The 27,089-nt window shown below is 38.1% G+C and overlaps 1 protein-coding gene across 1 annotated transcript; it reads left to right on the top strand.

Moving 5' to 3' along the window:
- The first annotated feature begins 16,461 nt into the window (after nucleotides 1-16,461).
- Nucleotides 16,462-25,427, top strand: LOC107761530 (uncharacterized). Its single transcript, XM_016579788.2, has 4 exons — nucleotides 16,462-17,448; nucleotides 21,961-22,176; nucleotides 22,643-24,607; nucleotides 24,903-25,427. Exons 1-4 carry the CDS (start codon nucleotides 16,491-16,493, stop codon nucleotides 25,313-25,315), a joined length of 3,552 nt encoding a protein of 1,183 aa, XP_016435274.2. The 5' UTR covers nucleotides 16,462-16,490; the 3' UTR covers nucleotides 25,316-25,427.
- Nucleotides 25,428-27,089: the final 1,662 nt, after the last annotated feature.

Genomic DNA, 27,089 nt, shown 5'->3' with positions numbered 1-27,089 from the left:
CAACAGTTGTAAACTAACTATGCTTAAGCTGTGAACAATAATGAGAAGGTTCTAAAGTAGTGATTTCCCCTATTGATGGAATCTCTTCTGCTTATGTTTCATATAGATTTACCAACACATTCTATCAATCATGAACACTCTTTTCACCGTGAATCTCTCTCGAATAATCACGATAATTTACTAAACGCACTCTCCCGAGATACGCTAGCTGGCTTGTTTATTACAGTTCACTTTAGATTGCACCCAAGACTTCGTTATCCCTAATCACGCCTTTAAACCCACAGTTATCGATCCCTCTTATACTTTGGGAGTGATGTTGTTCAACAATTTCCTAAATATGCACTCTCTCCCGAGTTATGCACACTAAATAAGCACATCTAATTGAGGATCCTGTCAATTAACTATAACAAACACGTAGTTGAACAAATAGAGATTAAACTGGCAAACTATATTAACATAATCAAGAAGTTCATCCTTCAATAGGTTCCATCAAAACCCTAGACAAAGGATTTAGCTACTCATGACAATGGGTAAATAAACTATGAAAATATTCATGATTAAAATTGCAAGAAAAATAAAGAGAAGAAGAAACCAAGATGTTTTGGGTGATCTCTCACACTTGTTCTTCTTGCCAAAGTACTCTCTCAAACATTCCCCCCCTCCCTTGGGCAAGTTCTCTTGTTTAATATAGGGTTTTGGGCTAAAAATCCTGTGTTTTGCACTTCAGTCCCTGAAATTTACGCGTCCTGCCGCGGTACCGCGGTTACGCCAGGACAACGGCCAGAGTGGCCTTCAGAATCTGCAACAGTGTTCTGCCTCGGTCCGACCACGGTTACGCCGGGACCGCGGTAGTCCATCTCCAGTTCTGGTTTTGCTGCCTTCGCGTGGTGCACTTAGCGGATATTATAAGATTGACCTCTTTTTCTCCATAATTGATCTCAAAAGTACTCCATAGACTTCTTTTATTGTATATAGCCGGCAAAACATGAAAAGCACTAATCAGAGCATTTTGTTATCACTTTTTACCATAAAAAACTATACAAGAAAGTGATTTTTTAGGGCATAATTATAGTCCAATTTACCTATTATCACAAAATAACGATGGCCGAGATTTTAATGGTGGGCAGGGTAGAGGCCTTACATGATCAAGGATTCTCAAAATCCTTTAACGTTGCCCCTCAACAATTTTCTGCTCGCCTCTGACTTCCCTCGATATTAGGTCCTCCGCCCTTTTGCAGTCAAGCTTCGTTATTTTCCTCTCCAACCATTCATGGAATTATTTCTTGTCAACTTTGCTATTAGCCCTACCATACTGCTCGTGATTGCTCATTATTGGTTTCTAAAGCTTTTGTTTCAGATGTTCAGTCTAGTTCTTCTTTCTCGTCTCATGCTCCGCCAGGTGATGCCTCTTGATTTGTGGATAATGGAGTTTCTTCTCACAAGACCTAAATGTATCCATTTTATCATCCATTCATCCATATAATGGCTCCGATCATGTAACTGTGGGTAATGGTACTCGACTTCCTATCTCCTATACAGGGCATGATACACTTTTTACTCCTCATTCCGTCTTTTCTCTTAAGGATATTCTAATTGCTCCTCACCTTTTTGCTAATTTACTAAGTGTTCGTAAATTTGTCTCAAATAATAGTTGTTCTATTGAATTTGATCCTTTTGGTTTGTCTATTAAGAAATTCCCGACGAAGAGGCTCCTTCATCGATGAAATAGCTCTGGACCTCTGTATACTCTCTCTTAGCCTTTCGGTGGTCTAGTTGATTCATCTCACTCTTCTCTTTCCAGTGTTTGATTCTCTCCAAACTTTTGGCATCGTCGGCTAAGACATCCAAGTTCGGCAATTTTAGCTAGATTAGCTCCACGATTACAAGAAAGTCAGTTGTAAAGCTCTTCTAAAATTTAAGAAGATTATGAGAAGGAATATTTTGGTGATGGAAGATCTCTTGTTGTCCACCATGCAAAAGAAAGAGTATGTATGAGCGACCTAACCATCCTTAATTCATTTCTTACTTTGTTTTACTTTGCCTATAACTTTAAGTGATCATAAACTTGAAACAGTCCAATTGAATTTTTCTAACACTTGAATTCATATGTTTGGTGTTCACAGATAACACAAGCAGTAATGAATTTATAATGTAGAGACAAAATGAATTATTGAAGGATACATGTAACCTATTTTTGAATACGTAAGTTATGCACTAGCAACTATCACTCATTACTTCCTCGCGACAACATCCTATTTGGGCATAAAGTCTGCTATGGAGCAGAATTTTGAGTGATTGTCAAAGAATCCTAAAATTCCTAAAGCTAGCGTGATAATATGTCGAGTTATTGATGACATTGGCAACACATTAGATATGAGTTGTATATCACGAATTTATATTATTAAATGAGATTTGAACAAAGTGTTGCAACAATAATTGAGGCAATATAAAAGCTAACCCTTAATCTATCTGAATTTTCAGGTTGAGCAAGTAGGGGAAAAATTTGTATAGGGTAAAATATGATATGACACGTGATCATTTAAAGGAAAGACACGTGGAACCCAAGACGGGGATGGCTGAAGACCGAACGTAGCTATTCCGCTTGTCACCGGAAGGGATAACATTCATAAAGGTATATTAAATGCTCTGCGTCCGGTAACATTTAATAAAAAATATTCTGCAGCATTAAGAGCGACGATCCATTACATATAATTTGGAATTTATGTTCATCATTACATCTTCATCTATGACCCTCATAATGGACATTAAAGAAGGGCACGATCCTAGGACATCTTTCCCTAGACACAACTATAAACAGTGTGCCCAGTTATTATTATAAGGGACACGAATTTTCTGGCTAACTTACACTACATTCTATACAACACTTAATACAATATTACTTTCTCTCTTTTTGATCTCATCATTGTCGTGCCCGGAAATCTTGTTCCCGGAACTGTCATCTCTGCTGTTTCATCTACATTTTAAGGCTAAGTATTGTATAATTCTTCAATTATTTTATTATTTCACGATCAAATTAGTTTACTTGTCTAGAAACTACGTATAAATTCAACTGTACTGCTTTACGGTTAAATAGTTTGGCGCCAACCATAGGGACTAGACAACCGTGCAGTTAAATTAATCCTTGCCTTTTTCACTAACGTGATTTGATTATTTTTCTTAGAAAATATCACAAAAATGGCAGATAATACTGTTAACAACATTCATAACCCTGAAATTCTAGGGGATCAACCTTATTTCGAGGATTCAACTAATGACACCCGTAATAAGGGGAATGGCTCCACGCTGGTGCATGACAAGCAGTACCCTCAATAGGTTCGGGAGACGACTCTCGATGATGCTGATCAAGAGTATGTCATTGATGCGGTGAGGGTCCTGTAAGAGCAACATACGATCATTTTAGGCCATCTCACGCGGCAGGATAAAGTTATGACAAAGTTAAAGTAGGAGCTATCGGGGGCTTCGAATAATGCAAACATACGAGATCCAATTCCTCCCGGTGTTCCCGCAAACCAAACAATGCAGAGAGTCGATAACAACACTCCCAGGGGTGAAGTTGGCTTCGACGGCTCTTGGGGGAGCGGATCCGATCTTAATAACGAGAACGACCCATTCAAGAATAAACTTTTACGGTTTATGAGGAAAGTAAACGCTCGCATGGAACAAATCCTGGGCGCGCCACTAGTATTGAAAGGCCAAGACTCGAAAAAGTATACTCAATTGACGTACAAGCCGAGGGCGGCACCAAAACTAAAAGCGGTTAAATATGCCTGATGTGTCAAAGTATGACTGGACTTCAGACCCACATGAGCATATTACCACCTACACACGACGGTAAAAGGAAATGATTTATCTCCTCACGAAATTGAATCTGTGTTGCTAAAGAAATTTGGAGAAACTCTCACGACTGGAGCTCTAATGTGGTATTCATTAGTACCCGAGCATTCCATAGGTTCCTTTGAGATGCTCGCAGATTCTTTATCAAAGCTCATGCCGGGGCCAGAAAAGTACAAGCCGGGAAAGCCGATATATTCAGGATCACACAGGGAGAATCCGAATGATTACGAGAGTTCGTTACCCAATTCCAGAAAGAAAGAATGTTCCTCTCGGCTGTCCCGAATGAACGGGCAGCTGAAACATTCACTAAAGGACTGAATCCGAGAAGCTCAAATGCTTCCTGGAAGTTGAAAGAAAGTCTGCTTGGGTTTCAAGCAACAACTTGGGCAGATTTCCACAACCAGTACGAGTCAAAGATAAGGATGGAAGATGACCAGGTTGGTTCTACATTGTCGGCCAAAGGACGATAAAAGAACACAGAAAAATCTACGACACAGATAGACGGACTTCGAGGGGCCAATTTTTGCCTTACGAGCGGACCGAAGGCTGTGGAAGAAACTTCCATACAACAAACAAGTTCACCATTGACAGAGGGACCGATCGTGGTTAAGACAATAAATCACTTCAGGATAAAGAAACGTCGGGGTTTCAGGATCTTTCTTACCCCAAGTTATCAGAATATAAATTCATTGCAGTATAGTGGAGTTGGTGTCAGCCATGAGAAATATCAAAGAAGTACAATTCCTGAGACCTATGAGATCTGATTCCAGCCAGAGAGATCCCAACTTATGGTGTGAATACCATGGAACAAACGGCCACCGAAAAAGGGACTGCCGATACCTCTGGAAAGAAGTGGCAATACTATTAAAGAATGGTCATCTCAGAGAATTCTTGAGAGGTCGAGCTAAGAATAATTATGGTCGTAACAGAGACAACGGGGAACCCTCTAAAGTAGGAGAAGAACCCCCACGCCAAACGATCAATATGAACTTCGGAGGAAATGAGATTAACGGGGTCACATTTTCGGCAACAAAGAAGACAAAAGTATCAATAACTCATAGTAAAAAGCTTCGGGAAGATGATATCACTTTCACGGTGGAGGACGCAGATGGATTGCTGCTACCACACAACGTTGCACTGGTAATTTCTTTAAATGTGTTAGACTTTAAGATTAAACGTGTTCTAGTGGATCCAAGAAGTTCGGCTAATATCATACAATGGAGAGTATTGGAGCAAGATAAACTCACCGGAAGCATTATTCCGACCACAAAGCTCCTCGTTGGATTCAACCTTGCGAGCATGAAGACCTGGGGAGAGATTTTGCTGCTCACAAACGCCGAAAGAGTAATGAAAAAAACTCTCTTCGAAGTAGTAGATGGTGACATGGGATACAATATCATCCTGGGAAGGCCATGGTTACACGAGATAAAAGCTGTACCCTCAACATATCACCAATTTCTGAAGTTTCCAATGCCCGAAGGAATCAAGAGATAAGGGGCGATCAACCGGAAGCAAGGGAGATGAATACAATTTTGGTTTCCAGTAGCAAAGGTAAAAATATGCAGCGTATCAATTACAGGAACCGACATATACTCCCGAGCTAGAAGAAGTTAGCCCGGTAATAGTGTTGCCGGAACATTATCAGGTGCCGAGATATTTCCAAGCTCCAGCAGAGATAGACGCAACGAAGTCCACGGCAGAAGAACTTGAGCGAGTTGCATTGTTTGAAGAATTCCTAGAAAGAAAATTCCATTGGGAACAGGATTGCACCCGGGGCTAAGGTCTGATTTTATTGGATTCCTTAAATTTAATACCGATTGTTTTGCATTGTCGCACAAGGATATGACAGGTATCTCGATGGAGGTAGCTGTACACAAGTTGAGCTTGGATCCCAACATACCTCCAGTAAGACAAAAGAAATGCCCTATTTCCGAGGCCAAAAACAAATTCGTCAAAGAAGAGGTAACCCGCTTGCTTAATATCGGTTCGATCCGAGAGGTAAGATATCTAGATTGGCTAGATAATATAGTAGTAGTTCCTAAGAAGAATAATAAATTTCGCATGTGTATAGACTATAAAGACCTTAACAAGGTGTGCCCGAAAGACTTATTCCCACTGCCAAATATCGATCAAATAATTGATGTCATGGCCGGGCACGAGTTAATGAGTTTCCTTGATGCTTATTTTGGGTATAACCAAATCAAGATGAACCCGGAAGATCAGGAAAAAACTTCGTTTATAACGAATTTGGTTACATATTGTTACAATGTGATGCCCTTCAGGCTGAAAAACGCCAAAGCCACTTATCAACGACTCCTGAATAAGATGTTCGAAAAGAAAATAGGAAAAACTATTGAAGTTTATATAGACGATATGCTCATTAAGTATTTGCATGCAGGTGACCACTTTAAGCATTTTCAAGAAACATTCGACATCCTGTGGAAACATAACATGAAACTTAATACTAAGAAATATGCGTTCGGGTTCAGCTCCGGTAAGTTTCTAGGATTTCTGGTCTCACAAAGGGGAATTGAGGTAAACCCCGACAAATCAAGGCCATAAAGGATATCCCGGATCAATTGTCGAACGTAGTAGAAGTCCAAAGGCTCACATGGAGATTATCAGCTTTGAGCAGGTTCATTTCCTCGTCATTGAAAAAATGTCATCGCTTCTTCGCACTGCTCAAAAAGAAAAATAATTTCAAATGACACCAGAGTGCCAACAAGCCTTGAGGGTTGAAGAGGCACCTATCAAGCCCTCCGTTTCTTTTAAAACCAAAAGAAGGTGAAACATTGCTATTTTATCTCGCGGTTTCAGAAGTTGCGGTAAGTGCGGTTTTAGTCCGGGAGGATGAAGGTAAGAAATCTCCCATTTATGACGTTAATAAAATTATAACGGGGGCAGAAACTCGCTACCCACATTTGGAAAAACTGGCCCTACTTCCTATTCTACCCGATAGTTGTGGTGACTACTTTCCCTTTGCGCAACATCCTCCATAAACCCGAGATCTCGGGTAGATTGGACAAATGGGCCGCTGAAATAAGTGAGTTCGACATAGAATATAAATCAAGGACTACAATTAAGTCACAAATCTTAGCTGACTTTGTGGCCGATTTTAGTCCGAGACTACTGCTTCTAGCAACCAAGGAGGCAGTAATGGTGTCGGAATCGACATCAGGGATGTGTACCTTATTTACGGATGAAGCTTCAAACATAAAAGGGCTCGGACTCAAAATAGTCTTAATCACGCCTTCGGGGTATACCTTAAGGCAAGCCATCAGAACGATCCCTTTAACTAACAAAGAAGCAGAGTACGAAACTTTGATTGCAGGGATCGAATTGGCCCAGGGACTTGACTCTGAGGTCATCAAAATCAAATATGACTCGCAGCTAGTGGTAAATCAGGTCTACAGGATCTTTGACACTAAAGAAGAACGTATACAATACTATGTAGTAAAGGTCCAGGCCCTGTTGGCGTGATTTCGATAGTGGTTAATTACTCATATCAAGAGGGAGGATAACACGGAAGCAGATGCATTGGAAAACTTGGGATCATCGACGGAAATAAAGGGATCGGAGTTCGGGATGGTAGTACAATTGATGACTCAGTCCTGGATACAGATGGTTACTATGAGGTGAATTTGACTAGTTTGGTCTCGAACTGGAAAAATGAAATAATTGACTATCTCGAGCACGGGAAGTTGCTCGAAGACCCCAAAGCATCACGGGCATTACGCGCCAAAGCTTATAGCTTCAAGAGAGGCCAATTGTATAGAAAATCCTTACAAGGCCCACTGGCCTGGTGCTTAGGAGCGACAGAAGCTAATTATGTCATGAGAGAAGTCCATGAAGGGATATGCGACAACCACTCGAGCGCTGATTCTTTGGTGTTGAAGTTGGTACGAGAAGGATATTACTGTCCTAGCATGGAAAAAGATGCTAAAGACTTCGTATGAAAATATGATAAGTGCCAACGCTACGCACCACTAGTACATCAACTGACAGAACCCTTACATTCGGTTCTGTCCCCATGGCCGTTCATGAAATGAGGGGTGGAAATTGTCAGACTGCTGCCACCGGCTCCCGGAAAGGTAAGGTTTCTTGTAATTCTGACTGACTATTTTTCTAAATGGGTGGAAGCATGTCCTTATCAAAAGATCAGAGAACACGAAGTGGTCGATTCCTATGGGAAAATATAATTTGCAGAATCGGAATACCAAAAGCGATATCATGCGACAATGGACCACAGTTTATTGGTGCAAAAGTTACAAAGTTCCTCGATGATTTGAAGATAAAGAGGATCACATATTCTCCTTATCATCCGAGCACGAACGACCAAGCGGAGTCAATGAACAAAGTGATTATTTAAAACCTCAATAAAAAGGTTGGAAGTGGAAAAAGGCAAATGACCCTAGAATTGCCTGGAGTTCTATGGGCCTACAGAACAACGACCAAGTCAAGCATGGGAGAAACTCCTTTTTCCCTTGTGTACGGTACTGAAGCTTTAATCCCGATGGAAGTGGGTGAACCCACTTTGAGATATTTCCGGGTAGATGAAGAATCGAATAACGAAGCAATGTTAATCAACTTCGAACTACTCGAGGAACGCAGGGACATGTCGCGTGTAAGAATGGAAGCTCAAAAGCAGAGAATGGAGCGATATTATAATCGAAGAGCCAACCTCCGTTATTTTAAAGTAGGAGATTTGGTTATGAGGAAAGTAACTCAAAATGCCCGGGAGCTCAATGCGGGGAAGCTGGGTCCAATGTGAGAAGGTCCCTAGCGGATTTTGGCTATTACTAGGAAAGGTTCATACGAGTTGGAGAACCATAATGGAGATAAGTTGCCTAGCAACTAGAACGTGGTACACCTCAAAAAATATTATTGCTAATGAACATTATCTAAGTGGAAAGTATGTTCTGCACTCTTTTTCCCTTCATTCAGTTTTTGTCCCAATTGGATTTTTTTGGCAAGGATTTTCATGAGGCAGCGATAGAAAGCATACTACGAAGGCAGCAACAATAAGACCTTTGATAGTAAGGCAAACAAACAAGCTTCCACTCGAGGACTGTTAGATAATCTTTGGCTCGATAGAAAATTCTCATTGGGACGTTAAGTTTGCTACCGAACAAAGGTTACCCGATCGTTCATGAGCACAAACCACAAGAGGATTATTAGATAGTCTTTTGCTCGATAGCATGGATTCCTAAGGGAAAGTAAGGTGTGTTGCCGAGATAAGGATTATATAGTAATTCATTGATGGACTCTTTAAAGGCACAAGACTTCCAGTGTTCCAATTTGCATTCTTCGCATTCGAACACTGGGGGGATGGTATGAGGATACAACAACATTGACTACCACATCAACCGAAAAATGAAAATCCGGAAACAAAATACATCATAGGGGCCTGGGATTGCACAGCTAGCCCTGTAGCAATAAGTTGTACAAGATAGCTACAAGTAATGTCAATTTCTTTTTAGCATAATAAATGCTTGTGTACTTTGAAAATAGAAGGAATTATATGAAATGAAATCCTTTTATTTTTATCTTGTTTCTTGTCTGAACAATGAACTAACTTTGTCATTTGAAAGTTAAACAAGCATTTCAAATGTTAGTCTCGTAATGAACAAGATACGTCATCTTCAAGAGCACTTTAAACATAAGAGGGCCCTCTCTTATGGAAACCCTCACGTTAAAGGGTTGGTTTTGGAAAAATTTATGTCCGGATCAAAATGCCTTCGAGGAAAAATGCACCCAAAGACATACACGAAAGGACGCAAAAAGTAAACTTGCACAAATACTTATAGAAACCCTCACGTAAAAGGGAAAATGCTCAGAACCAAAGTGCTTCGAGGAAAATGCATCCGAGATTACACATAGTAACGCGCGAACAGAAAAACGTGCGCAGAATTCTTAAGCAAATGCAAATGTTTATTCAAATGAAAGTAAGACTCAAACAATACTTGAGCAAAAATATGTCTTTATTTATAAGAACATGCCAAAATGGTAAAAGTACAAAATGGGAAAAAGAAAAGAAAAGCTAAACTGCAGTATCTCCAAAACCATGAGGAAGAGAAGTGTCTGCATCCCGGGAGAAGTAGGTGGGTCCACCGATGACTCGATATTTTCCCCAGTTTGGTCCTCAACATTGTTCGCCCTCCGATACCTCTTTAGTTTCCGAAAACTCGGAACAGAACTAGAAGAACCAGGAGCATCAGACTGCTCGGGGAGTTCATTTTTAGCAGCTAACTCAAGCTCTCAGGCCTTAGCAATTTCAGCATCAAAGTCAATGAACCCTACTTTAGACTCTTCCAAGGTTTTCTCCTCTTGTTGTCGTAAGTTTTTTCAACAACGAAGGAAGCCGCTCGGCGCTTAAGTTCTTCTTTGAGTTGGGTAACCTCGGCAGAAAGGCTTTCCCGGGCGGACCTAACAAATCTGAGGCTAACATCAAGGTCACAGACACTTAAACTAAAAAGCCTGTTATGCTCAATAGTTTTCATGTACTTCTCTTCCAACTGGGCATGTTTCACCCCCACAGCAGCAAGCTCTTCAATTTTGGAGTTCAATGTTGCTTCTAAGTCAGTCATTTTTTCGGTAGTAGAAGCCTCGCGCTCGGTTGAAGCAAGAACAATGTCTTGGACTTCAGCTTGGCCTTGGCTTCATCAAATCTAACCCTTAGAGGGCCAATTTCTTGGCTAAGGGTTACCACCTCTTGCTGACTTTGCTGCAAATGAGCCTACAAAACAACGACTTCAGTAGCTTTGGTTTCCAGTTTCAAGAGGCGGAGAACAGACTGGTCCCGTTCCACCAAAAGTTGATTCCGCTCATAAGTAAGTTCCTCCTTCTCACGAATCAACCTCTGAAGGCCCTTGGATGCAAGAGAGTTGTCCTACAAAACAAGAGAAGTAAAACTTAGAATACATTCATACAAAAGTTGAAGAAGTAACAAAGGAAGAAAGGAACGCACCGCTGCGGCACTATGCATGGCATTGTTCAACAAACACTTTCCCGAGAGTGCTTGAATCTTTTCCCAATCCTTCTCTGAAGCCAAAGGCTTCAGATAGTACGCAAGTTCCACCAGCCGGGAAAGCAGGTTGCACCCGGTAGAGACCAGAAGGGTAATATTCCTCTTCCTCTGTGGATCTTCAGAAAGGGCAACATAATTTTGCCCCAAATTCCCATGAACTAGGGACTGGGGAAGAGGAACACCCTTTCCGTGGTAAGGTATGGTCGGCGGAGATGATGTAGAAGTTGCTAGTGAAAGAATGGATGAAAGTTGAAGTGATGTAGTAGTTGTTAATGTTGGTGAAGATGTAGATGAAGCTGATGGAGTCGAAGGGTGAGAAGCAGTTGCGTCAAATGCAGTGCTGGTGGATGGATGCTCTCCAACCAAAGACGGCAAGGATCCGGTACTCAGCCTTGCAGTACCGGACATAACAATTGGGGCCCAAAAATGGGAGTTGGCATTATCTACCAAATCAAACTCTCCCCAAAGTGCCTAGACATCGTCCTCGGTTGGTGTGAGTGTCTCAATAGGTCGAGTATCCTGTTGAGATGATGAGGATCGTCGCCTTATACGTAGAGAAGCTCCCTCATCACTAGCTTCTTCATCATCATAAATCATCATAGTGTCTATGACCATCCCAGAAGGAGGACCATTCACCATCTCTTTCGGAGATGACTCGGGGGCATCAGTCTTTGCCCTCTTATTCTTTTCCCTGTCCACGGAGGAGCGTCTTCTCTTTGGTTGTTTATCCTTTGGCCGGGGACTCCATAAAGAAGTGTTTGCGCCCGAAACGGGCCTGGAGATACCTGTTCAAGTAAGTGCCTCCTGAAGCAGCCTTGCTGCATCAGCAGGATCAGCCAAGACGTCCTCCTTGGGGACAGAAATAGAGCTCGTAGGTAGACCTAATTTCATGAACAAGCTAGAAGGGTTCAACCAAGTTCTTAACATAAAAAATGGAAGCAAGGTAAGTTAAAATTACCTTGATTTTTGGCATTCCACCCGTATTTAAGGGTCAATTCTTTCCACAAACGAGTTTCGGGCGTCGTAATGTCCAAAATCTTCTGAACTCACTGGTCCAAGACTTCCACCACCGGTGGGATCCATCTAGTTACTGAAACATGCGAGGGGTGAAGAGTCAATATGACCATAAAAGAATATTTAGTGAAAGAAAATATATTAAATAAAGATCTGACGAGTGCAGTTCCAAGCGGCCGGAAAGGATGAAGTCATTGTTGGAATAATATTATTGGTGGCAACTGCAACGAACTGTTCCGTCCACCCACAATCGTTATCTTCATCCATGCTAGTCAACAGAGCATGGTGACCACGTTTGCAGAGGTTTATCATACCTCCACAGAAATTCTTGGGGGAGTAGAAATTCATTATACAAGCTAATATTAGATTTTCTCTAGTCTCCTGGTACAAGCGCCGAAGGCAGGCGATTGTCCTCCACACTGAAGGACTTACCTGTGCCAAACACACTTGGTAGCGAAGGCAAAATTCCGCAATCGTGGAATTAAGCTTTCCACTCAAAGAAAATGCACCCAAAGTAAAAGGATACGTGTAAAAGTATGTAAAACCTTCCTTGGGAAGGGTCATTCACTCCGATAGATCAGGAGCAATGTTATCCAACTCATGGCAGCGGTAGTCTTCCTTCATAGCAGGAATACTGAAATGATGAATGGAAGAAGGGTACTTACTAACAACCCATGTACGAGGGTTAACAGTCAGGGATTTATCTGTTAAGTCCTTTCTGGTACTGAGTCTTCTTGGGATGATGGAACCACCGTTGGAGGAGCAGAGTCCTCGACTTTGTTCTTGTTCTTTGAAGAACCAGCACACTTGGAAGAAGACACCATTGATAAGAAAAAGGAAAAGGTTTTTGTTTGAAGAGAATTAGAGAAAAGATGGAGAACAAAGATGCAAATCAGAAGCTCGAGAAATTATGAAGTGCAAAGGAAAATAATGATGCGTATAGGTAAAATTTTGGTGGCTAGATTCATTGCCATGATTACCTCGATAATCGGCAAAAGTTGTGCTGAATCGTGGATGACGTGTGTTTGGGGCGTTAAATGCGGAGAGATGTGCATCTAATCAATCATCAGAAGCCTTCAGAGGGAGTTATAGTAATTCCCGCCAAAAGAGTATTTCTACCAACTTTCCGGTAACACAAAATTATGTCATCGGAAAGTAAGGGGACTATCTGTATAGGGTAAAATATGATATGACACGTGATCATCTAAAGAAAAGACACGTGGAATCCAAGACGGGAATTGCCGAAGATCGAACGCAGCTATTCTGATTGTCATGGAAGGGATAACGTTCATAAAGGTATATTAAATGTTCTGCGCCCGATAGCATTTAATAAAGAATATTCTGCAGCATTAAGAGAGACAGTCTGTTACAGAGAATTTGGCATTTATGTTCACCGTTACATCTTCATCTATAACCTCATAATGGACATTAAAGGAGAGCACGATCCTAAGACCTCCTTCCCTAGATACAACTATAAAGAGTGAGCCTAGTTATTATTATAAGGGACATGAATCTTCTGGCTAACTTACACTACATTCTATACAAAGCTTAATACAATCTTACTTTCTCGTTTTTTGATCTCATCATTGTTGTGCCCGGAAATCTTGTTCCTGAAATTGTCATCTCTGCCGTTTTATCTACATTTTAAGCCTAAGTATTGTATAATTCTTCAATTATTTTATTATTTCAGGATTAAATTAGGTTACTTGTCTAGAAACTACGTATAAATTCAACTATACCGGTTTACGGGTAAACAAAATTACAACATGGATTAAGTGTTGCATGAGAGATTATGTGTGTATCAATAAAAGAGGCAATGAATAAATTTCAGGAAATGGTTGAGGCGGCATGGAAGGATATGAAAAAAGGAATTCTTAGTTGATACTACTTTGGAATTGTTGAACTGAATATTTTTTTTCCAATATTTTTTAAGTTACTAAAAGACTTCAGCTGGAAATGATAGATTTCGCTTAAAAGGATGTCGAAGAATTATCTAAAAAAAGAAAAGATGAGAGAATGAAAAGAAAATTTCTGGAAGTGCCGACATAATCTTATAATTTGTTCCAAGTAAAATATGATATAATGACGCGTTTAATTGAGAGGTCTTCAATTTAATAACAATTAACACATAGTTGAACAAACGGGAATAAAATGGCTCGATTAATTGAAAGAATAATCAAAGAATTCAACTAACGGCTCCATAAAAATTCTAGATAATGAGTTTAACTACTCATATTTAAAGTAATAACAATAATAAAATAATAATAACTTATGATTCACAGTAGAAAGATTGATAGAAATCGAGTGACGATGATATAGATGTTGAAGGTTCCTCTCCAACATGAAAACCTTCGTCTCTCTACTCCTAATGTGTTGCTCAATTGCTTTTTCAATACAAATAGATAACCTAAATTATAAAAAAATTACTTAATTAAAAGATTTAATAAAAGCTGGATGTCAATGCTGGATCGCGCCCTAATAAAAATGGGTCTATACTAAAGGTTCGAACTCGAGATATGTAGTTAAGGTATTTATTATTTAAATTGTTAATTCTTAGTAGCTAATACTGAATTACATTGTTACAAGTTCCTAATTTATATGGGTATGCCTCCTATGGAATAGTTGACCAATGATTATGTTGTAGTAGCCATCACTACAATCAACCACTGTTAGCCATTATCACCCCCGGCTATATTTTATTGATATGGAATTAGATAAATTAGTATTAAATTTAGACTTTATGTTTATTAAACTTAAATAAAAATAAGTTATATACATTCAAATATTAAAAAAACTAAACAATTAATCATTCCATATTCAGATCTAATTAATTCACATCTTAATATCTATACGGTAAAGGTGTACATGGGGCAGGTTGGTTCGAATTTTTCAATTACCAAATCAAACCAATTGTCTCAGATTTTTAAACTTATAAACCAAACCAAACCAACAAAAGTCGGGTTTTTCAATCACGGTTTTTCTTAGATTTTTTTTATTTTCTTGGGGTTTTCGGATTTTTTCCCGATAAAATCTTCATAGTATAAAATTTATAATTTGTGTTCTAATATTTCTTAGGTCATAGTAGGATAAAACTATATAAGATGTTACCCAATAGAATAATACAAAATAATATGAGATAATTCATGATTATACTAAAATACTCAACAAATCACATAAGATAAATATTGCTAATTAATAAGCCATAACAAAAATAAACATAATCTAAAAGTACTAAGTTGTGTTAAAATAAGTACAACTAATAAGTACTACGTATTAATTACATGAATAAATAATATTAAAAGCGAGTTATGCATTCTTACTATCTAAATCAATGCAAAACTAAAAAAACAAATCCATTACTATTGTCGTTTCTAGTATTTGAATTGAATTTTTTGTTAGCATTAGTATTAATTTGATTTTGCTTTGAGCTTTATTTGAGTTACTAACTTTTGTGGGCTATAAAATATATATGACCATTCAAAGTTCTAAGTCCAAGCTTGAATACATTAAAAGAGAGAACTAGTAAAGAATTTAAATTATATTTATAAATTACATTACAATAATTATTTTAAAATAATTTTTAAAACTTGTATACATGTAATGTATATATTAAAAGAGAACTTTTTTTTTCCCATTAATTTCCCAGCATTACCAGGGGTACTATTATTACTAAGGACACATAAAGTCCTTCAAAAGGAACAAGAGAAGTATTATTACTTACTCTCTGTTCGACAAAAAAAATCTGCTAAGCCTATTCAACTAACAAAAAAATTGGCCTTATCATATTTTGTTCTAATGGTTTCGGTTTGACTTTTTTTTTAATTAAAACCAAATTAAATCAATTATGGTCGGGTTTTTTTTCTAACACCAAATCAAATCAAACCAAACCGTAATCGGGTTTTTTTTCTCGGTTTGACTCGGATTATCGGTTTGATGCGATTTGTTGGTTTCCTTTGTACACTCCTACTATACGGTATTGGGACTTAGATATCTCAATCTTAATACATATCTTAATATTCATATGTATTGGTCTTAATAAAATCAATAAGCCTAAATATAAAATCGTTGCAAAAGGTGGTGAAGATTCTTTTGCATGTGCTAGCATTTAGTACTAGATCTTGAACATATTTTCGACCTTTTTGTTTAATAGCATGAAGCTTGCATAACGAAGTTAATAATTGCTAAGATTATGTTCTTAATTAGTTTCAATAATAGAACTTCTTAGCATTGTCTTCTTAATTATCATTAATCAGTTCCAATATATATAAATTACAGTCAAACCTCTCTACAATAGCCATGTTTGTTCCAACATATTTTAGCTGCTATAGTGAAGTTTTGTTATAGAGGACAAATATTAATCAGTTCCTATACGTATAGATTATATTGATGCAAAGATCCAACCAACAAACACACTTCCTTTCAACGAAGAGATGCTCCTCCTCCTCCTCCTCCTCCGCCTTTTCGCTATTAGCTATTAATATCTCTTCGCGTTATAACAACATGCTTAGCCATAAATATAAGCACAGACCAATGATGCTATAGTGAATGAGTGCTATATATGAATGGTGCTATATAAAAGTCTGACTGTATATTGATGCAAAGATCCAACCAACAAACACACTTCCTTTCAATGGAGAAATCCTCCTCCTCCACCTCCGCCTCTACCTATTCGCTATTAGCATTTTTAGTAATATCTCTTCGCGTTATAACAACGTGCTTAGCGATGAATATAAGCACGGATCAATCTTCTCTTCTGGCGCTAAAAGCGCGCATCACTTCAGATCCTAATAACATTCTTTCAACAAATTGGTCTTCTTCAACCACAGTTTGTAAATGGATTGGAATTACTTGTGGTTCTCGTCATCAACGAGTTACTGTACTGAATATTTCAGGTTTAGGGTTTAATGGTACTATCCCTCCACAACTTGGAAACCTCTCTTTTCTTGTTTCACTTGATCTAAGCCACAACTATTTCCATGGCGAATTACCATCAGAAATCTCTCATTTACCAAGATTGAGAGCCATTGATCTTAGTGACAACTACTTAACTGGTCAAATTCCTTCGTTTTCGGGTGATATTCGAATGTTGTCTCTTGAAATAAATAGTTTCAGTGGGTTCATTCCTTCTTCTATCTCAAGAATCAAGAATCTTGAATTCTTGAAACTAGGTTACAACAATTTGGAAGGAAATATTCCTAGAGGAATAGCCACTGATCTTCAGAGTTTGAAATTGTTGAGCTTTGGATTCAATAAACTCAATGGCTCAAATGTGCTATCTATATTCAACATCTCATTACTAGAAGATTTGGATCTTGAAAAATCTGGTTTAAGTGGTAATCTTCCATCTGATTTGTGTCGTCGTCTTCCCAGATTGCGAAAGCTTGAACTTAATTTTAATAAGTTAAGAGGACAGATACCAAGAACCATTTCTGAATGCTCACTACTTCAAGTTCTATCTTTGATGGAAAATAACTTAGATGGAACAATTCCAAGAGAACTAGGTAACTTAAAGCTGCTGCAAGATTTAACTCTTGGAAATAATACGTTAGAAGGTATGTATGTGTTTACTATTTTTCTTGGGAGTTCAATTTTAGTGATAGTATTACAGAATTTGACAGAAGGAGAGTCTTGACGTAACTGATAAAGTTGTTGTCATGTGACCAGGAGGTCACCGGTTCAAACCGCGCCGTGGAAACGGCCTCTTGCAAGAATGCAGGGTAAGGCTGTGTACCAAGGGCGGATCTATAGCCTCAATTATGGGGCACGTGAACCCATGATCCTTCCGTCAAATTAGGTACTTTATAGAACTGATCCAATATTTTGTATTGGCACCTATGCTACATAAAAGTTGAATGGTGCACTTGGTTCAATACTTAATTATTTACTCAAAAAAACAACGATCAATTCCCACTTTACACTTTTTCCTCATCCTTTCTTTACTAGTGCACCCATGTTCACAAAGGTTCAGAAGATATGCTTATGGTAAGTAGAGGTGTCAACTGATCATTGGGGACAACTTAAATGGGCCATTTATATATTTTGCCTTATTATTATTATTATTATTATTATTATTATTATCATACAAAGAATAAGAAGACATTCGTGATAACGTGCAGTAGAAGAAAATGACACTGTCCAAGAATATTTTAGCAAAAGCTTTTAAAAAGTTCTAAGCCAACATTATAAATTAATTATTGTCAAGTTTTTAGAAAAATACATATTTTTAAGTAGTAGCTGTAGTGGTAGAAAAATGTCCATGTCCCCCCGAATACACAATCTTTAATTTAGCATAAGGAGTTTTTCTGAAGTTGGAAAAAAGTACTCCCTCCGTTTCAATTTATGTGAACCTATTTTCTTTTTAGTCCGTGCCAAAAAGAATGACCTCTTTCCCTATTTGGAAACAATTTATCTTTATGCAATGATTTATAACCACACAAAATATATGTGTTTCATTTTACACCACAAGTTCAAAAGTCTTCTCTCTTTTCTTAAACTTCATGCCCAGTCAAATGAGTTCACATAAATTGAAACGGAGGGAGTAACATTTCCTTGGTGTCAAAAGCCAATTTTAATTTTTTCCATCACAAAGATATATACCCTTTTCTAAAATTTATATACTAAATTATTCCTACTTAATTTAACCTAGTGTCTATCATGGCTAAAAATACAAACCTATTCTCCTCTCTATTTTTTTGTTCTAAGGTCCTCTCAATACAAACTAAACCTTTGAACTGTTAAAAACTAAACCATCTCATGCCTTAAGAAAGTTAGGCTTCAACTTACCTTGTACTTGACATGAAATAACGCTCCTACGATTCACTGCGCCCAATTCAGGGTTGGTTTGGTATGAATGAAAATAGTTTCCATTGAAAATATTTTCCTCAAAAAAATATTTTCTTAAAAAATAAATGGTTTTCATACTTATTTTCTGGTATTTGGTGACCTAATAGAAAATATTTTTTGGAAAATATATACTTAAGCATATACTGTGAGAGATAAAATGGGTAAAGATATGAGGATGAGCTAGGTAATGGGGGTCCGAGCCAAGGTTGAGGACTAGATCAGCAGGGATTTGTGGTTGGGGTGGGGGGCCGAGATCGGGGGCAAGAGTCAGGGTCGAGATCAGGACCGAGAGTTCGAGTTTAGGGATAGGGTCGGGGTTGTGGCCCAGCTCGGGTAGGAATTCGAGGTCGGGAGTCGGGGTTCAGGATTAGATTTGGGATCAGGATCTGGGTCAAGATGGAGGATAAATTTAGGTTTGAGGTTCAAGGAGGGTCGAACATCGGGGTCGAGATCGAATTTGAACCAGAATCCCTACCCCGACCCTAAACCTCAGACCTCGAACCCTGACCCCTTAGCTAGACGTCAACCTTCGACCTCGAACCCTGACCTGACCCACAAGCCCCAACTCAGCCCTAAGAGGGTCGTGGGCTAGGGCAGGACGACCCTTTTTTTTAGAAAAAAGAATTTCGTTAAATCCTTAAATATTTTTCGTGACATAGTCGATTAATCATGTAAACAATTAATATTTACTTAGAGCATACAAAAAGCTTGATATTTGACGAGGAATCTCATAATTGAAATGCAAATTCTCTATATCTCTAGCTCTTCTTTTTTAAAGTTACATGAGTATTTTCTTAAAATTTTTCTTTTATTTTTCTCAGGATTGCTTCAATAAGTTTATATGCTGAGGTTTTTTAATATAGGATTAATATCATTTACTGATTCATAATTATAGTCCATAAAATTTTTAAAATTCCTTAAATTTGATAGTGGTCAATTTTTTTGTGTATTTAAAATTGTTCTTTTTCTATACTGAAGAGCAGTTTAAATATTAATAATATATTAAAGTAATCCAAACTGATCATTGGCCACTTAAAATAATATTTTCTTTTGAAAAAAGATTATTATTTGTCACCTAAAACTTTTCGATTTCGTTATTAATTAAGCAAAAGAAAAACTAATTTCGTCATATTCCATGCATGTCAAAAATCTAAATTCTAGTTGATATGGAAGGGTAAATGAGCAATCTAGGGTTGGGGAATGAGGATTATAGTTAATAATTTTTTTAGTTTTTACTTTTTTTAAATATTAAATAATTAATTAATTTAAATTTAATTAATTTTTGGCCCACGGGCCGGCCCAGGCCCAGCCTCGGTCAAGTCCCAAGGGCCAGCAGGCTGACTTGGTCCGGGCTTATAAGCCCAGTTTTAAATGGGCTAAAAAAATCCTAGTCCAAGTTGGGTTGGCCTCACGTGCCAACCCCAATCTAGAAACCTGATCTTGATCACCAATCCTCGATTCCAACTCTAATCTCGATCTCAACCACAACCTCGACTTCGGACCCCAATCTTGACCCCAAATCTCAACCCCGACCTCGACCTCTTCCTAAGGGAAGGGGACCAGGGAAGAGTGGGTGGTGGGGCGGGTTGGGAGGTTACTGAGGGCAGGGGTTAGAGGGTGGGTGGAGGATACAGTGGTGGTGGTGGGTCAGGAGTCTCGTGGAAATTGGGTAGTAGCAAGGGTGTGGATTAGGGGTGGGTAAGATAGAAAGACAGTTTTAGAAAATATTATTTCTCTTCTCGGTAGGAAAGTTATTTTTCTTCATTTGGAGGAAAATAAATTCATAAGAAAAATATTTTGCAAAACATTTAAGACAATGAAATATGAAAAAATTAAAAAATACTTTTCTTCGTACTAAAACATAGCCTCAATCTAAACAAACATAACATCAATTTTATCAATTCAAATTCCACACAATCTGTTTAGGCCTTAGTGATTGGTTCTAGCCACCAAATCTTCACTTCTAAGCTTGAGGTGAAATCTTGATACACCAACCTTCCTTGGAAGCCTCAAGGTTCGAACCGAACTCAAATATCACCCATGCTTCAACCACCCTTCCTTCTTTACCTTTTTCTTCAAAAACTTAAGCTAATTAGACTGATGCTAGCAAATATCTGGACTTGGAATGGAGGGGGTATACAAAAAAGAAAAAAGGTCAAAGGGGTTGGATTACCTGGATTGCTAAGGAGTCATTTGGAGTAGTAAAAATAGCACGGGCTAACCAGTTTTCGTACTAGTCATTCAAAAATAATCAGCGGTTGCAAAGTCATTGAAAAATAGCCACTATTTTGCTGCAATAGGGACTGGTCCAACATAATATACTGGAGATCGTTGCACCTGTGTATGAACTTCCAGCATATTATGCTGGAACTCCAATACGCGGAAAGTTCCAACATAATATACTAGAGATTGGAGCACCTGTGTATGAACTTCTATCATATTATGCTAAACCGGTATACTGGAACTCCGGTATATTATACTGGAGTTCCAGTATACTTATGCTGAAACTCCAGTATATTATACTGGAATTCCAATATATTATGTTGGAGTATTTTCCAGATTTTAAACAGTGTTTTCGTTCAGATTTATCTTTACATGAAAAGTGACTAAATTTCGATTACTTTTGAAACTGTGACTATTTTTGAATGTTCACTTGTAAATCTAAGTATTTTTTAATTTCTCCCTTTGGAGTATGCATATACTGGCTTACCAACCTCACAAAATAGATAATGTCAAGTCTAGTGATAGTAAGATATTTAAGTTTTCCCACAAACCTCTGATGCATGCATCATCCAAGGGTTCCTTTCTCTTTTCTTCGAACTTATAATTTTCTTCTATTAACTTTTTCACATAAACTGGGAGAAAAGGTTACGATAGCAAGCCCCTCCCCTGCCGGAGAGCCTCAAGTACAAGGAGGAGGTGATCATAATGAATTTCTTGAAATCAATTTTAAGAGTAGAGTTATGCAACCAAGAATTGGACTTTGAAAGCTAAAGACACGAGCCAAGAAAATAATGTGAAAACGATGAAAAAAACACGAACAAATTGATTTCAAATATATTAAAAACTATTTAATTTAAACTAGCATTATATATGTTACTTCATCTATTGTCAACTGCAAATATATTATATATGGTTCGTTTGATTCTCTATGACCATTATTGTATAGAGTTGAGCTCTAGTTAAATTAATGCTTTTTTATGTGATATTTCTTTTGACAGGCACAATTCCATCTGAGATTGGTCATCTTTATAACTTGAAGTTGTTAGTCATGGAAAAAAATAAATTAAAGGGCCCGATCCCTTTAACCATATTCAACATTTCATCACTTGAATTTTTATATATGAGTGGTAACATGCTTGAAGGACCTTTACCAAGAGACATTGGAAATTTGACTATGCTTACTGCACTTGATCTTGGAAATAATCACTTGACAGGTATTGAAAAAATGTCCAATCCGCGTTATTTTACAGTTCAATTTTTTGGATAAAAATGAAGCGGAGCATTAGCGTAGCTGGTAAAGTTGCTTCCATGTGACGAGGAGGTCATGGATTCAAGCCGTAGAAACAACTCTTGCAGAAATACAGGGTAAGGATGCATACAATAGACCTTTGTGGTTCGGCCCTTCCCTGCACCTCGCGCATAGCGGGGGCTTAGTGCACCGGACTACCTTTTTTAATATGAAAAATATGTATATAAAAAGGGTAGTTCGGTGCACAAAGTATCCCGCATCACGCAAGATACGGGGAAGGGCCGCACCCCAAAGGGCATGATGTAGACAACATACCCTAATGCTAGCAATAGTGGCTGCTTCCACGGCTCGAATCCTTGATCTATAGGTTACACGGAGACTCTGGAAAAAATATGACACTTCTTTTCATTCACCTTTACTAATTTTTGCAGGTGTAATTCCAGATGAACTTGGTAACCTTCAAGAGTTGGTGGACCTTTCATTGTATTTGAATAACTTTAGTGGTTCTATCCCTATTGGTATCTTCAATATCTCTACTCTTGAATCTATTTCACTATCAGATAACCACTTTTCAGGTAATCTTCCTTCAACTATAGGCCATGGTTTACCTAATATTGAAGGAATATTTCTAGGTGAAAACAATATTAATGGTATTTTACCAAGTTCCATCTCAAATTTGTCTAAGCTTACAGCTCTTGAACTAGGTGGAAATGAACTTACAGGTTCCATTCCTAAATCTCTAGTAAACTTAAGACTTCTTGAAGTTCTCCACTTACAAAGCAACTCCTTTATTGGTGAAACTTCAACATTGAGCTTCATTACTCCTTTGATAAACTTAGTAGATTTGAGGTTATCTTTCAATCCCCTAAATGCATTGCTTCCAAAGTCTATTGGCAATCTTTCTCTTCAATGGTTTTCGGCGATAGGTTGTAATCTCAAGGGTCATATTCCAAATGAAATTGGAAATTTGATAAATTTATCTTCTTTGGAGCTAGAAGATAATGACTTTACTGGCATTGTCCCGACGACGATAAGTTCTTTGAAAAACCTTCAACAACTTTCACTTGGTGTAAATAGAATAAGTGGTCCTTTTCCAAATGGTTTGTGTGAGCTATCTAGCTTGTTTTTTCTAAAACTTTCACAAAATCAAATGTGGGGAAGTATTCCTACATGTTTAGGGGATTTGACTTCCCTAAGGGAGGTTTATCTTGATTCTAATAACTTCACTTCTAGCATACCTTCAAGTCTATGGAATCTCAAAGACATCTTGAAGTTGAACTTGTCGTCTAATTTCTTCAATGGCTCTCTACCACTAGAATTTGGAAATCTCAAGGCTGCAATACTTCTGGATCTTTCATGGAATCAATTATCTGGCAACATACCAAATACATTAGGAACTCTACTGAAAGTGACTCAACTATATTTGGCTCATAACAGAATTGAAGGATCAATTCCTGAGACATTTGGAAAACTCGTAAATTTGGAAGCATTGGATCTTTCATATAACAATATGTCTGGTGTGATTCCAAAGTCATTAGAGGAACTTAAGCAACTAGACTCCTTTAATGTCTCGTTCAATAGGTTACACGGGGAAATTCCGAGTGGAGGGCCTTTTGTCCATCTTCCTTTCCAATCTTTCATGTCGAATAAAGGATTATGTGGTAACCCTCAAAAGCATGTCCCCCCTTGTCCTTCTAATTCAAAGAAAAGAAGATTGATATGGATTTTAGTTGCCTCTTTGGTTATCTTTGTAGTAGGGGTTGTTTCATCAATAGTTTTCATATTGATGAGACGTCGGGGTAAAACAATCAATACTGAAGATGAGTGGACACCTGAGATAGCACCACAAAGAATTTCTTACTATGAACTTCAAAGAGCAACTCAGAGCTTTGATGGAAATAACTTGATAGGTAGTGGAAGTTTTGGTTCTGTTTACAAAGGGACATTGGCAGATGGGATGATAGTTGCTATTAAAGTTTTCAATGTGCAGATGGAAGGTACATTTCAAACTTTTGATACAGAATGTGAAATCTTGCGGAATCTTCGTCACAGAAATCTCACCAAGATCATAAGCAGTTGTTGTAACTTGGATTTTAAAGCATTGATACTTGAGTACATGCCAAATGAGAGCTTAGACAAGTTGCTATATTCGCGAGATTATTGTTTGAATATAATGCAAAGATTGAATATCATGGTTGATGTTGCTTCTGCACTGGAATATCTCCATCATGGTTACTCAGTACCGGTTATTCACTGTGATCTGAAGCCTAGCAACGTGTTACTTGACAATGACATGGTGGGACACCTAACTGACTTTGGCATTGCCAAACTTTTGACTAAGGAAGAATCTATTGCTCACACTACAACCTTTGCCACAATTGGTTACATTGCTCCAGGTAAATTCTTTATGCAACTTTATCGGTCAGCCAGATGCACGAAGCATCCACGTTCACGCAGGGTCAGGGGAAGGGCCGCACCCCAAAGGGGATGTAATGTAGACAGCCTACCCTGATGCAAGCATCAATGGCTGATTCCACGACTCGAACCCATGACCTAGAGGTCACATGGAAACAATGTTACTGTTGTTCCAAGGCTCCCCTTCAAATTCGTTATTTAGCTTTGTAACAAAGTAATTGATTAACACATAATAAGTTTATTTGCTGACATATTGTTTTATTTTTTCTTGTTTAGAGTATGGTTTGGAAGGCCTTGTATCCAAGAGGTCTGATGTTTATAGTTATGGTATCGTGTTGCTGGAAACCTTTATAAAGAAGAAACCTAATGATGAAATGTTCGCGGGAGATTTGAATTTGAGAAGCTACGTGCATAATTCGCTTCCAGATGAGCTGAATAAAATCATAGATGCCGACTTACTAACACTAGATGAAGAAAACTTAAGTCAAAAGCTGCAATGTGTATCATCAATCATGGAGTTAGCCATGAATTGCACCGCTAATATTGCAACTGAAAGGATGAACATGACTAATGTTGTAGCAGCATTGAAAAAGATCAAACAGAAGCTTTCTTCATGTTATCAAACGACCTTACGACATGACATCAGGTACTTTAATTCCATATTTCATTTTGAAAGAAAAAAGTTATAAAGTTCAGTAGCATTTGACCATATCAGTAGTTGTAGTTGTTCGACGTAGGCGGATGTAGAATGAAAGTTATGGGTTCACATGAACCCAATAGCTTTTGCTCAGACTCTATATACTCATGTACTACGAAATTCTAAAATATCTATAAATATTTGACTCTGATCCCAGTTATTGCTATATATTAACTTGAGATCATTACAGGAACCAATAAACTTCAAATTCTAGATCCACCTCTGGTTGTTTGTCGAATGTTATTGCTGGATTCTATGGTTATTGGAAGTTAAAGGGATGAAGGCTCTCAACTACGTCATACTTAACGAAGTTACTACAATTTTGGAGACAAATGTTATATAAAACCGTTGATAGCTTGTGTCCATTTTCTTTTTCTTGATGATCCATATTTGTTTTAAGAATTTAAAACTTTTTACTCCAATTCTTGCATAACAATAAGTGTTTTTCTTTTTCCTTGTTCTTTACTAATCTAATATTATACAACTCCATGGCATGTCATACTCTGTATTTCTTGTGTAGCAACAAAGAGCCTTTCCTTTACCTAATTCTCTCAACATATCAACATCACAATACCACTACTTTGTTAGCACTAGTGGCCAAGCCAAGAATTTCGTTAAGAATGTTTATATTTGACTTATATATACAATAATTTTCGAGCAAAAGCGAAAGATGGTCAACTGACCATCCTTCGCAACCACCCTTAGCTTGTTGTAGCTCCTCCTCGGAGAGATTTATAGGATAATTTTTAGCAGAATGATCTCTGCCTACTATCAACCAATTAAAGAACTCCATACTGATGACTACAATACAATTACTGCACTGCCAAATCAACTTTATTTTTTTGACTAGAGAAAAATATTGTAAACTATTCAACAGTATCGAGACTGTAACAATATGCTACCCAACTCGCAACAGGAAACGTCTTTAATTATATGTTTTCATTCCCCCGCTCTAATTATCGCGTTCATGGATGTCACGGAGATGGAAGAATAAACATTTCATATGGCCAGAAAAACCTAAGAATGAAACCGTGAAAAAATCAACTGTGCTACAAATGAGTTTTTAGCATTTCTGTAGTTTGTTGTACTGAATGTCTAGAAGCTGCAATGCCAGGATAATAAGCAAAAAAGAAGTATATCTACATCTTCACGTCAACATAAGAAAAAGAATGAGTTATGAAAATTTCGATCCATCCAGCCCAACCAACAACTCATGACGGTTACAGATACTCAATCTGTACGACAACAACAACCCAGTGAGTGTCCCACAAGTGAGGTCTGGGGAGGCTAGTGTGTACGGAGACCTTACATTTACCTTGGGAGGATAGAGAGGTTGTATCCAATAGACCCTCGGCTCAAGAAGGAAGAGAGAAATAGTAAAAACAAGCACTACCAACACCAAGTGCTAGCGGCAACCCGGTGCACAAAGCATCTCGCATTATACAGGATCCGGGGAAGGGCCGCACCCCAAGGGGTGTGATGTAGACAACCTACCCTAATGCAAACATTAGTGGCTGCTTCAACGGCTCGAACCCGTGACCTATAGGTCACAAGGAGACAAAGTTACCGTTGCTCCAAGACTCACCTTCCTATTGAAAAGCATTTAGAAACCAAATGTCGAGTATGCTACACCAAAGCAAAGCAAACAGCTTGAAGAAACAATTATCCATGTTCGTTGAAACTTTTAGTAAGGACCTGAATGCATTCATTAATATGAAGATTCGTCATAACAATTTTTATGCTGGCCGTCGACCTACACGCTAAGC

The sequence above is a fragment of the Nicotiana tabacum genome, chromosome 22 (assembly GCF_000715075.1).
Source record: "Nicotiana tabacum cultivar K326 chromosome 22, ASM71507v2, whole genome shotgun sequence".
NCBI lineage: Eukaryota > Viridiplantae > Streptophyta > Magnoliopsida > Solanales > Solanaceae > Nicotiana > Nicotiana tabacum.
Note: the sequence above shows the minus strand (reverse complement) of the source record. Positions and strands in the feature narration are given on the sequence as shown.

What these genes read in the sequence shown, in the direction of transcription:
- LOC107761530 (XM_016579788.2), top strand. Translation starts at nt 16,491, where the DNA reads ATGCAAAGATCCAACCAACAAACACACTTCCTTTCAATGGAGAAATCC. An exon ending in TGGAAATAATACGTTAGAAG is followed by an intron (nt 17,449 to 21,960) that starts GTATGTATGTGT and finishes TTCTTTTGACAG; the next exon opens with GCACAATTCCATCTGAGATT. An exon ending in TGGAAATAATCACTTGACAG is followed by an intron (nt 22,177 to 22,642) that starts GTATTGAAAAAA and finishes TAATTTTTGCAG; the next exon opens with GTGTAATTCCAGATGAACTT.